The following is a 12,653-nucleotide window of genomic DNA, read 5'->3' as shown; positions in this document are numbered from 1 at the left end:
CGGAGGGATTTATGTAGTATGCCATGCTCGCACCAGGCCCACCGCTGGGGAGCAATTAATCAACACCCACAAGCTATTTTTTTCCACTTCCTTTGGCGCGAAACAGCTCTGGCAGTCTTGGAACACTGATGAGGAATTACAGCCACCCACCCATCTTTTGTCAGCTTAGCTGCTGATGTAAAGATTTAAAGTGGGATTGAAAGATGAACGCATTGACACCCCAAAGAGCAGGTAATAGTGCTTGGTGAACCACATTGAGGCCAAGCTACTGTATCTTTGTGCCAGCAGCCGTCGGACTTTATGACAGTGCCTGAGCGTTATGTGCGTCATGGACCACATAACGCCAGCCACTCTGTATGTATGTATGTATGTGTGTGTATGTATGTGACTAAAAAAACTGAGGAGGACAGGAGGAAGAGAGGCGAACCGCCCATGGGCGCCAGGGGGCACTTTCCCTCAGTCAGTTATTATTTGAAATATCAGCTTTAAAATGTGGATTTACAGTCAATTTTAACATATGAAAAACTGAATAACACTTTCTTTAACTACATATTCATGATAAAATATTACAAAACAACAATAAAACATTGTAGCCTAAGCAATAGTTGTTGTAATGGATTGTACTCTTCTCTAAAGAGAGAAAAGAATTGATATTGGTGAGGTGTTGGAGAGGTTAGGTGATATATGAAAAAAAAAATGATTAGGGGACACTGAGGTGTGCTGGCTCTATTAATACATCCATGGCTAGCTCTAAAACAGTTTGTTGGCAAATAGATTTGACAACTGGACAATGGAATACATTGCACAGCAAATGCAGTATCCAGTTCGCTCATGGCTAGCTAGCAATGGTACAACTATGGGATTAGCTCATTTGGGTTGCTGCCAAAGCTGCTACTCTTATGTTGCTATAGCCTACAATTATCAGAACATAGAAGAGGAATAAGCACCGCAAAGCGATCAAGCAGGAGCCAGGCTGTTCAGTGCATTTCTCCGATCCGGTGTTGCGACCCAGTCTCTAGAAATGTTTTGGACGAGTTGCCGACAGTTTGCGCCTCCAGCCAATCTGCGCGCCTGCCTATGCCGTAGCCTGACGTGCACCTCGTAGCTAACGTTACCGGCTATAGCCAGCCAGTGGAACTGTCGTGTTCAGACGGCTCTAGCTCAAAAAGTATTTGTCAGCTTAAATATTTAGATGGCTAGAATCAAGACAAATAGACGAACAGTTTGATGTATAATATGTCCCATAATACTTTATGATGTATTATATTATGGAGCTACGAACACACAAAAAGTCTCCAATGGCACAGGGAAGAGAAACACAGACATCAATGCCGACTCAATCGGCCTTCACTGTGGTAAATCTGGAATGTAATTGGACTAATAAAATGTCAATATCTCAATCCTGTTCAGACAGGGCCGGAGGACTAGCCTCCCTTGCGGTTATTTTTCAGCGTTTTGGCCAATCACAAATTAGCATGAAAAAATTGCATAACATTGATTTAATATAAAAGAACCCGCCCTAAGGGAGGCTAGCCTCCCTTCCATAGATATCTATGGAAGCTCCAGCTGCATGTTATATTTGTCACTGTTGGATCTTTAGAATTTCAATAATGGATTTTTATCCATAGGGAAAACCTGATGTATGAACAAAACTGAGATAATATTAAATATTAATTATAAATAAATAAATAAATATATTTATATTAATCCCTCTCTTCTCTCCAAAAACTGAGGAGCACTGTCCTCCCCTACCTCAATGGACGAGCCTCCTCTGGTATGTATGTATTAGGGGTGTGCCCGAATACGGTATTCGGATGAGCACAAATAGTACTGTAGCTTTTTCCCCGAATAGTACATTTGTATGTTGTAAAAAATATTCGGGGATGGGGAAGGACAGTCAAATACTGTATGAGCGAGCGATCCGCGCACGTTCTGTCTGCTTGTTGACATGACACGACGAGGGAGAGAGGGACGGAGGCGCACACGCTTGCAGTCTCGCACCTGCTGTCGGGCTGTCGAGAGAAAGTTTGGAGCGCACACCCAACCCACTCACCCTGGAACATACCTTTATACTGACAGTAGCAGCTAGAACAGAAGGATATCAAAACGATGGTCATTTTGAAGCCAACTGGCCCAAATTTATTTCCTGCCAAGGGACTAAGCAATAATAAATAAATAAAAATATTTAAAAATATATATATCTCCAGGCCACAACATTACTATCCTGACCCCAGCAGTGTTTTCCATCTCTTGTCTTCTCTCCTCATCAGTCTTCTCTCCTCTCATGTGCTCTCCACTTCTCATATTCACTGTAACACATAAAAGTGTAGGCCTATATCAAGTCTCATATTCAATGTAACACATAAAAGTGTAGGCCTACACCAACTCTCATATTCACTGTAACATACAAGTGTAGGCCTACATCAAATCTCATATTCACTGTAAACACAAAAGTGTAGGCCTACATCAAATCTCATATTCACTGTAAACACAAAAATGTAGGCCTACAACAAATCTCATATTCAATGTAACACATACGAGTGTAGGCCTACATCAAGTATCATATTCACTGTAACACAAGATGCAGGCCTACATCAAGTATCATATTCATTGTAAACACAAACGCGTAGGTCTCAAAATCATTCAAATGTTGAGCTGAACTGGACTCAGTTTGAATTCAAAGTCAATTTTCATTTCACAGCCAGTAAATATAAATAAATGCTTACACATCCTCATCAGCTGCTGGTCGTTTCTTTCTTTTGCGCAGGCCATGAATTGGAGAACAGGAGCTGACGGCGCGTCCTGCTTCTACAGCAGCTGAGGGCCCTTCTCTCCTCTCCTCTCACATCCTCACCTTTCCTCTCTTGTCTGCTCCTCTCCTCTTCTGTCTCCTCCTCTCCTCTCCTGCCTTCCCCTCTCCTCTCCTGTCTCCTCCTCTCTTCTCCTCCCCTCTCCTCTCCTGTCTCCTCCTCTCTTCTCCTCCCCTCTCCTCTCCTGTCTCCTCATCTCCTCTCCTCTCTGCAGTCTCATATCCACTGTACACAGATAAGAACGTACCTCAGAATCCTTCAAATATTGAGGTGAACTAAATCAGTTTGAATTCAAAGTAAATTTTCATTTCACAACCAGTAAATAAGTGTACTTACTTACACATCCTCGTCCGCTGCTGGTCGTGCCTTTCTTTTGAGAAGGCCGGCCGTGAACTGAACTGGAGCCAACAGCGTGTCCTGCTTCTACAGCAGCTGAGGGCCCTGCAGTGTTCTCCTCCTGTCTTCTCCTCCTCTCTCCTGTCTTCTCTTCTTCTCTCCCGTCTGCTCTCCTGCCTTCCCCTGTCCTCTCCTGCAGGGTGGGTGTCTACTCTTCTCTGATGCCTTTTCCACTCCTCTCCTGTGTCCTCCTCCTGTCCTCTCCTGCCTTCCCCTGTCCTCTCCCGTGTTCTCTTCTTCTCTCCCGTCTCCTCTCCTGCCTTCCCCTGTCCTCTCCTGTCTACTCTTCTCTGATGCCTTCTCCACTCCTCTCCTGTCTCCTCCTCCTGTCCTCTCTTCTCATTTCCTCTCTCCTCTTTGCATCCTCACCTTCGCTGTAACGTTACACAGATGAAGTAGCCTAACGTTACCTCAAAATCCTACCAACGTGGTTTACAGTACATGAATAGCCTAGCGAATATAACACTTTGAATTCTGATTTCAGTACTTGGAAATCCTCAACTGGGTCTAGCCCATCCTGATGAGTGTTTTCATCATCTGTCAAGAAGCTTTCCGCTCCTGACTCCCTGTTGTTATCCTCCTCCTCGTCGATGTTACTCTCGAAAATGATCTGAAGCGCTTGAGCACCGGTAAATTTCTTGGGCGGCGGCATCCTAAATAACTAAATCTAACTAAACTAAAAACTAAACAAAAAAAAGTGTTGTGTGTTTGTTTACAATATGACTGTGTTGCCTTGTCTTTTATGCTAGCTAGCTAGCCGTCTTTGAAATTCGCATGAAATTATCCACCTGTGCTGCCCCTTCGCTAATGTGGTTTTTTTGAGAAGCTGAATGCCGGCAAGTCAACCACAAATCTGGTCCACGAATCTGTAAATTACATAGATAGACTAAGGTATACAAAATAGTGACCTACAGATAATCCTTATTATGTAAGATTAGAGGATGAGCAGGTTAAGTTTCTATTTCACTGAAAGAAAACGTAACCTCCGATTGGCTCATCAATATAGAAACTTCTGGTTGGTCTAGAAACACGGGGGTGGGCTCTACTTGTAGCTACAAAGGTAGGCTTCACAATACAATTTATTTCAAGTTCCTACGCCGAACGGGAGTGAAGTTATTAAACAAAACGTGCAAGCACCGCTTGAGCGCTGATTCCATGTCGACCCCAGGGGGTTAATTATAGTAGTTTGAAGATTGGCAATGTTACCCCGGACAGTCACACCAGTGGACAATTGTCAAGTTTAAAACAAAATATTTACATATTTGAATTATAATGCTCATGAATAACAGATGTATTCGTTTTAGAAAATTAAGTTGTTTATAAAAACAATGATTTTATTGAAATATTACCAATTATTATTTATATTTGTCACCAAAAACATGAAAATGGAGCGTCACGTCAACCACCCATTGTTCGGCGGAGGCATTTAGCCACTACGCGTTTTTTCTAGTTTCTTTTCAACCTTGCTTTAATTTCTACTGCTGAAATGTGAAATTTCCCCCTGGGGGGGATCAATAAAGTATCGATCTGTCTGCCTTTCTGTCTGTGTGTCTGCCTATCTAATTAATAGTCTGAAAGATCCTATGCGGTTTTTGCCACTTGTACTTGTGAATCAAAGTCAGGTCTCCATTGGGTGCACAAGGAACTGGCAAGAATGAAGTAATAGCAAGAAGTAAATTTTTACACTGTGTGTGTGTGTGTGTGGGGGAGAGAGGTGGCCAGTCTTGTTTTCCACAGGGCTCACTGGTGGACACGGTGATTGTACAGATTTACAGTAAATCACACTCAGATTTATCCAGTATACGTACATGGCGCTAATACAGCTTAGTGTTTCACAGCCCCCTGTCTGTCCTACAGTCATGGCTCGATATAACTATTGACCACCTAAATCATGAGCCGCTAAACACCCCCACCCCTCCTCTTACTCCACCTCCCCTGCTCTCCTTTCCCCCACTCTATCTTACAGTACCTCAGGCTCTTTATGTTCCTGGATCTTTCCTATGGACAACAATGTGGGTTTGATGAGCCATCTGAAATACAGCTGATGAACACATTCTCAAAAAAGGCTGTCTGGGTGGCTGGAGCATGACGGCATCGGTATGAACAGAAGAACATTCTGAGATGTGGTTCACACAAGCCAGAGGGAGAGAGAGATGTTGGGCGAGACGGAGTTGGTGTAGGCAGGGTGAGAGAGGGAGAGAGAGAGAGGGAGACAGTGGGAGGGTGAGAGAGAGGCAGGGTGGGAGGGAGAGAGAGAGAGAGAGACAGTGGGAGGGAGAGAGAGAGGCAGGGTGGGAGGGAGAGAGAGGGAGACGGTGGGAGGGTGAGAGAGAGAGAGAGAGAGACAGTGGGAGGTTGAGAGAGAGGCAGGGTGGGAGGGAGAGAGAGGGAGACGGTGGGAGGGTGAGAGAGAGGCAGGGTGGGAGGGAGAGAGAGGGGGAGATGGTGGGAGGGTGAGAGAGACGCAGGGTGGGAGGGTGAGAGAGGCAGGGTGGGAGGGAGGGAGAGAGAGAGAGGGGGAGACAGTGGGAGGGGGAGAGAGGCAGGGTGGGAGGGAGAGAGAGGGGGAGACAGTGGGAGGGTGAGAGAGAGGCAGGGTGGGAGGGAGAGAGAGAGAGAGAGGGGGAGACAGTGGGAGGGGGAGAGAGAGGCAAGATGGGAGGGAGAGAGAGGGGGAGACAGTGGGAGGGTGAGAGAGAGGCAGGGTGGGAGGGAGAGAGAGAGAGAGAGGGGGAGACAGTGGGAGGGGGAGAGAGGCAGGGTGGGAGGGAGAGAGAGGGGGAGACAGTGGGAGGGTGAGAGAGAGGCAGGGTGGGAGGGAGAGAGAGAGAGAGAGGGGGAGACAGTGGGAGGGGGAGAGAGAGGCAAGATGGGAGGGAGAGAGAGGGGGAGACAGTGGGAGGGTGAGAGAGGCAGGGTGGGAGGGAGAGAGGGGGAGACAGTGGGAGGGTGAGACAGAGGCAGGGTGGGAGGGAGAGAGAGAGTGGGAGGGTGGGAGAGAGAGAGGGGGAGACGGTGGGAGGGTGAGAGAGAGGCAGGGTGGGAGGGAGAGAGAGAGGCAGGGTGGGAGGGAGAGAGAGAGTGGGAGGGTGGGAGGGAGAGAGAGAGAGAGAGGGGGAGACGGTGGGAGGGTGAGAGAGAGGCAGGGTGGGAGGGAGAGAGAGAGAGAGAGAGAGGGGGAGACGGTGGGAGGGTGAGAGAGAGGCAGGGTGGGAGGGAGAGAGAGAGAGAGAGGGGGAGACGGTGGGAGGGTGAGAGAGAGGCAAGGTGGGAGGGAGCACCCCCACATGGTAAACCCCTCTCGGGTGCATGGGTATTTCTAGTCCCACAGGTAGATATCATGCTCTTCCTTGTTGTCTTTGAGACCTGGCGCTTCCCTCTTTCTCATCTGGACCCCTAGTTAACTCAGCACCATTACCTCTGTTTATTGGTCGATTATATGCTAGGTGCTGGGGACACGTACTCAAAAGCAAAATAAAGTTCAAGAAAAATAAATCAATGCTTTTCTCCGAGTATACTCAGACGCAGGGGGAAATGCCTGTACTCGCCCGAATCGATGATTCTGCAACCTCCCTTTGATTCGCTGTGTTGAAAACCCACCGCTAGCGCAGAATCACGTGTTGCAGAGCGCCGCTGGAGTTTGCGGCGGCTGAGTACAACACACCCTCGCCCCGGGCTTCAGGGCAAATTAGGACCTTTCAGAATCACAGCCTCTGGCGTCACTGACACAATGTGGGACCAGACAGCTGTTCCGGTGGATGATGGCGTTCTGGCACTTTTAAAGGCCAGATGTACTGTACTGGGCTGAGTTTCCCAGAGGCATCGTAGCGCTACGATGAACGCCGTAGCTTACGATGATCGTAGCGCTACGATGCCTCTGGGAAACTCAGCCCTGTAGTAGCTCTCTATTTAAAAGAGGGCCGCTGTGTTTACAGTATTTAATTTTCCGGTGTATTGTCATTAGTATTTTGGCATTTCAAACATTTCAGTCCTGTTTAAGACAGTCAGAAACTACACCGTGAAAAGGCTTAAAGAGATCCATAAGCCCTGAGGCGTTTTTTTGCATTAGTTTTGGTTCGCTGGGAGGATTAGAATGCAGAGCAGGCAGCTCCTTCAACACCATGTCTTTATTCTGTACATGGGAATACTTAACGGGTGCTTGATCCAGGGTGATTATTACACAGGGTAGTTGAAAACGGCGTCTGTGCCAATGAGGGAACGTGGCTTTCAAAGCATTGTCGGCCTTGCTGGATATCCAATGACATATGGTGATAGTTTGTTAGGGCACAAGGCAATTACACTTTTTTGGTCCATATAGATTTGGCAGGACTTAAGTGAATCTATGTTTTCACAGGAGTTAATTTAACAAGTTTCATTCACCCACTGAATAACTCCTCGTTCCTTTCACAGAGCGATGACACTGGACATTATTTAAATAGGTTTTGATGTGTCCATGGATTATCTTCCGAGATGCTAATCAACTTTGCTGATGTGCAAAATTTGCTCCAAAAGTTCAAAGCACAGACGCATCTAATCCCATTGATTTCTTGTCGGTTTAGGGTTCTGCTTTTCCTTTTGAATTTATCATGGTACAGTATTTTATATGTTGGCGCCTTGTCAGATTCATAAATCTGATGTTTGATTTTGAAACCAAGCCTGGCTGTATCTTCCCCAGAAAAATACCTGAATACCAAAATAATGTGTTGAGTATTGAAGCCCGTGTTGTGGGTTCTGTGCTACTCAATCATGCCCATTCTACTCAGTGACAGGGATCCAACTCTGATATTCTGCTCCTGCACTTTTGGAGGTGATTTAAGGACTTTTAAGTGGTTAAAAAAGCCTTGTGACTGTATCATAGTGGTCAAATGATTTGTGATCATTGTCTTTTCTGAGCCAAGACAATGCTCTCACCTTAAGGCTATCTGTTGAAATGAGTCGGTGTCAGAGCCTCCATAAACTCCTGATGCCTTCCATTAGTTTCTGGTGTACTAGCACTCAATGTGTGGTGTTGCTGTGATGCCCCTTGGCTGGGGGGTGAGGTGGTGGGGGGGGTAACTGCTGAAAGGCAATCCCCTAGCAGAGATGTTTCTATCCCAGCGGACAGAAGGGCAGTCCTGATGATTTGATGCCAGCTTGTGGAAGACACAATAACGTCCAGATAAAAGATCAGCCCTCAGGTTCAGGAGTTAAAGAGCACTAAAGCTTGTGTACATGTTGGCATCGTAAATAAAACTAATTCAAGGGCAATCGCTGTTGCCTGTGTTAAATAGGAGAGCCGCTCAATGTCCTTGACTATGCTGAGGAAGACCAGGTTATCAGAGGCTAGAGAGAGAGAGCAACATTGTCAAATCCCAACTCTACTCTTTGACTACCGGTAGACTGGTGCAGTGAACCCGCACAGCAGGGTGCCTGACATTCTCGTTACCCCGGGCCGTCTCTGCTGGGACCTGGTTTAGGTTTCATACCACGGCCCAGGATTTGGTTCACTTCCTGTCTGTATACAAATATTATAGCAGCACTTTTCCAGTGCTTTGACAGAAGAAAACGATCAAAGTCAAACTCTTTGTTTTTTCCCGACACTGAAAACCCTGGATGTCGGTGAAGGGTCAGCTCCAGTATATCCCAGACCCGCTCATGCGATGCGGTAGACTATCCTTCTCCTTTAATGCATTTTTGTTCGCACGCGCACACACACACACACACCACCCTAAAGCCCCCCTGTCTCTTGTCTCTCACCTTCACAGGGCCAGTGACCAGTGCCTGCATCATCCCGGCTCCCGCCAACATGTTCCTGCCCGACAGCCGTCCCGGACTGCCCCTGCCCCGCTTCAGCCGGCACCTGAACCCCGCGGAGCAGGGCGAGGCAGGCGAGGCGGGAGGCGTGTTCCTGCGCCTGGGCTCCCACACACAGGTCAGCCAGCCTCTCACCTGAAAGGTCCATACCGGTGTGTTACGGTGCGTTCGTTTGTGGTTGGAGATGGCAAGTCGCAAGTGGCAAAATACCTACCTCCGACCTGTGTGCATTCGAGCTATAGTGAATGATATGATGATGATATGATATGATATTGACGCCAGCCGGCAACTGGGGGCTGAGAAACATATCCGAATTTGCGACGAGGAAGTGCGAGTTCATGCGGCGTTTTATTTCATCATTCCTAGTAGCAAGTCGCAATTTGCCACCTCCCAGTTATAAACGAACGCACCATTAGTCCCTCACATGACCCTGGTGATGTCAGGTGGATAGGGCTGAGAAATATATCAATATCGCTATGAGGCTAAGATATCTTACTAGATTTTCAATATCGTTATATGGAATACGTGTGGTCTTGCCTGGTTTTAAAGGCTGCATTTACAGTAATGTTATTTTAAATTGTATTGTTAATTAAAGACAGTCATCAAGATCATCTGATCTGGAGCTCATAAAACTCAAAACTCAAATTAGTGCAAATAATAATTCAACTTTGTTTCTCATATATTGTAATATAATATCGATATCGTCCGGACAGTGGAAAAATATTGTGTTATGAATTTTAGCATATTTCCCACCCCTGCAAGTGGCTAGCATTTGCATGAGCCTGTGGTAAGGTACCGGTACAATGATGCAGCGTTCTGTGGCTGTATTGAGCTGATCTATAAACTCCCTGTCACATTAACACTACAGTATGTGGAAGGTTGGGGTTCAGAACCCCCCCCCCCCCCCCCCCCCCAAAAAAAAAAAAAAAAACTTGACGCCTTGCCACACCTGGTTCAAATCTGATCTGAGATCCAATCAGCAACACGGCCCGTTCTTCTATGGCCTTGTCTTGGCGCCCAAGCCCACATACCGTGAGATTGAAGCAGACTGAATATAACTTGTCAGACAGAATTTTCTCTCTCCACTAGCTCGTAGCAGGCTCATAGCGCCGTAGATGCAGACTGCAGCGTTAGGAAAAGCTGCAGTCACACGACGGAAGAGCGGATTTGCGGGTCAATAACTAGCGCGGCCTAGCTAGCAGGCCTTTTGCATACCCTTTCTCAATGATTGTTGAAATGGGTCGATGGCTTAAGCAGATTCAGAATTCAATATTCAATATTTTTTTCTATTGCAATAATGAAATTGCTTACTCTGTGGGTAAACGGCACCCCAAACCAACAGTCTGAACCTGCACTGTAAATTAGCTGCTGCAGTATTTATGACGAGACAGCTGTTTGTGTCGCTGAAATAACCCTTGCACTGTCGAAATCAATTTCCACGGTGGTAAGTGAAATGGTAAATCAGGGTTCTCTGCATAACCGACCACCTGTTCAGACAGGGTCTCCACATTTCATCAGCCGCTCTCTCCCTCCCTCTCCCCTCATTCTCCCTCTCCCCTCATTCTCTCTCTCTCTCCCCCTCCCTCTCTCTCTCCCTCTCTCTCTCTCTCTCCATCTCTCTTCCTCCCTCTCCACTCATTCTCTCTCTCTCTCCCCCTCCCTCTCTCTCTCCCTCTCTCCCTTTCTCTCTCTCCCTCTCTCTCTCTCTCCCCCTCCCTCTCTCTCTCCCTCTCTCCCCTCATTCTCTCTCTCTCTCTCCCTCTCTCCCTTTCTCCCTTTTTCTCTCTCCCTCTCTCTCTCTCTCCCTCTCTCCCTCTCTCTCTCCCTCTCTCTCTCTCCCCCTCCCTCTCTCCCTTTCTCTCTCTCTCCCTCTCTCTCTCTCCCCCTCCCTCTCCCTCCCTCACTCTCTCCCTCTCTCTCTCTTTCTCTCCTGCCACTATATCAGCTATTCTTACCCCCCCCCCCCCAGTTATCTTTCTCTTAACATTCACTCTGTCCTCCATGTTCTTCCTGCCTCTCTCGGGGGTCGCTGCCTACCGTGAGGTTTAATCTCCGGGGCTGCTGGGAGTAGAATGTCCGTCAGGGATCTTTTCCTCTGCCGCCACAGAATGCCTCGGAAACACCGCCGGTGATTACAACACATCATATATATTTATAGCACGGCCCCCCTTCAAAAAACAAATAATATTGTTTGTGACCCAGGGGCATGGCAAACACATGCGCACACACACACACACACACACGCGCTTCCTCTGGTCGATAGGGGTGCAGTGTGTAAATGATGCTGCACTCTTGTGAAAAATGGCTGTATATTTGCTACGCTACTTCTAGTGTGGGTAGTTACCAGGTGTGTGTGTGTGTGTTTAAGGTTGTGTTACCAGGTGTGTGTGGGTTGTGTTACTGTGTGTGTGTGTGTGTGTGTGTGTGTGTTTAAGGTTGTGTTATCAGGTGTGTGTGTGTGTGTGTGTGTGTCAGGGATCCAGCCAGGTCCCCCATGAGGGGCCACACAGATAGCCCATTAGCAAGCTGCCTGCCCGGGGTTAAGGGTCAACACAGAAGGGCCGGGGGTTCTCCAGGGAGGTTTCAGAGGGGGTGGGGGGTGTAATATCCACAGTTCGCTAACTAGAAGGTTTATTAGAAGGGGTGTGTTTGAGTGTGTGTGTGTGTGTGTGTGTGTGTGTGTGTGTGTGTGTGTGTGTGTGTGTGTGTGTGTGCACGTGTGTGCGAGTCCTGCTATACAAACGTGTGCCTGTCGTCCCATGCGACCCGGAGCATAGGTCATCGACGACAGCCCTAAAGCATACTCTAGTTGTGACAACCACTTCTTCTGTGGTTTCAGGAGTGGATGTCTTCATACTGTACTTCATATTGTTGAGCTGTTTTTGCACGCCAGCGAGAATACAAAGCAACTACCTAGTCCTCCTCCCTTCTCCTTGGAGGCTGTGGCTCAGGAGGTAGAGTGGGTCGTCCAAAAGGAGTTAGAGTGGGCCATCCAATGATCGTGGGGTCAGCGGTTTGAATCCCGGCTCCTCGTGTCCTTGAGTAAGACACTGAACCCCAAATTGCTTCCAACGAGCAGGCTAGCACCTTGCATGGCAGCTGCCGCCATCGGTGTGTGAATGTGTGTGTGAATGTGGGTGTGTATGTGAATGGGTGAATAAGCTATAAAGGTGCAGTGTATTTCCCATTCTCCACAGTACTGACTTTTACTAGCAGTACTGCTAACATTAGTATGGAAGTAAGTTAGTAAAATGTATGTATAAAGCGCTTTTCACAGACATGGTCACAAAGTACTTCATAGAGATAATAAACGCATGGGTACAAAGATGCAGAACATAGAATATTAACCCCCTCCCCCCAAAGAAAGAAAACAAAAACGACAAAAAATAAAAAAGGAATTTGCACAAACGCCTAAACTATGGGTCTTTAACTGTTTTTTAAAAGCTTCTACTGAGACAGCAGACTGTAGGGGTGGAGGCAGAGCGTTCTATAGCTCGGGGGCTACAGCCTCAAAAGCTCGATCACCCCGGGTCTTAAGGAGCGTGTGAGGGATAGATAACGGGTTAAGAGAGCTTGACCTAAGGGAGCGAGCTGGTGAATTAGCTCAATTTTCTCCTCATCATAAACCTCATCACACCTGAGACACCACAGCTG

General features: G+C 47.3%; 1 protein-coding gene across 1 annotated transcript in view; it reads left to right on the top strand.

Annotated features, from left to right (window-relative positions):
- wdr18 (WD repeat domain 18) overlaps positions 1–12,653 on the top strand; it is a gene marked incomplete at its 5' end in the record, with an annotated part of 64,192 nt that overhangs the window by 38,401 nt on the left and 13,138 nt on the right. The window contains one exon of the mRNA XM_084435931.1: positions 8,951–9,117. Coding sequence (XP_084292057.1) covers positions 8,951–9,117 — 167 coding nt within the window. The remainder of the gene's footprint in view (positions 1–8,950; positions 9,118–12,653) is intronic.

This window comes from Borostomias antarcticus, assembly GCF_949987555.1.
Source record: "Borostomias antarcticus genome assembly, chromosome: 3".
In the NCBI taxonomy this organism is placed as follows: domain Eukaryota; kingdom Metazoa; phylum Chordata; class Actinopteri; order Stomiiformes; family Stomiidae; genus Borostomias; species Borostomias antarcticus.
Note: the sequence above shows the minus strand (reverse complement) of the source record. Positions and strands in the feature narration are given on the sequence as shown.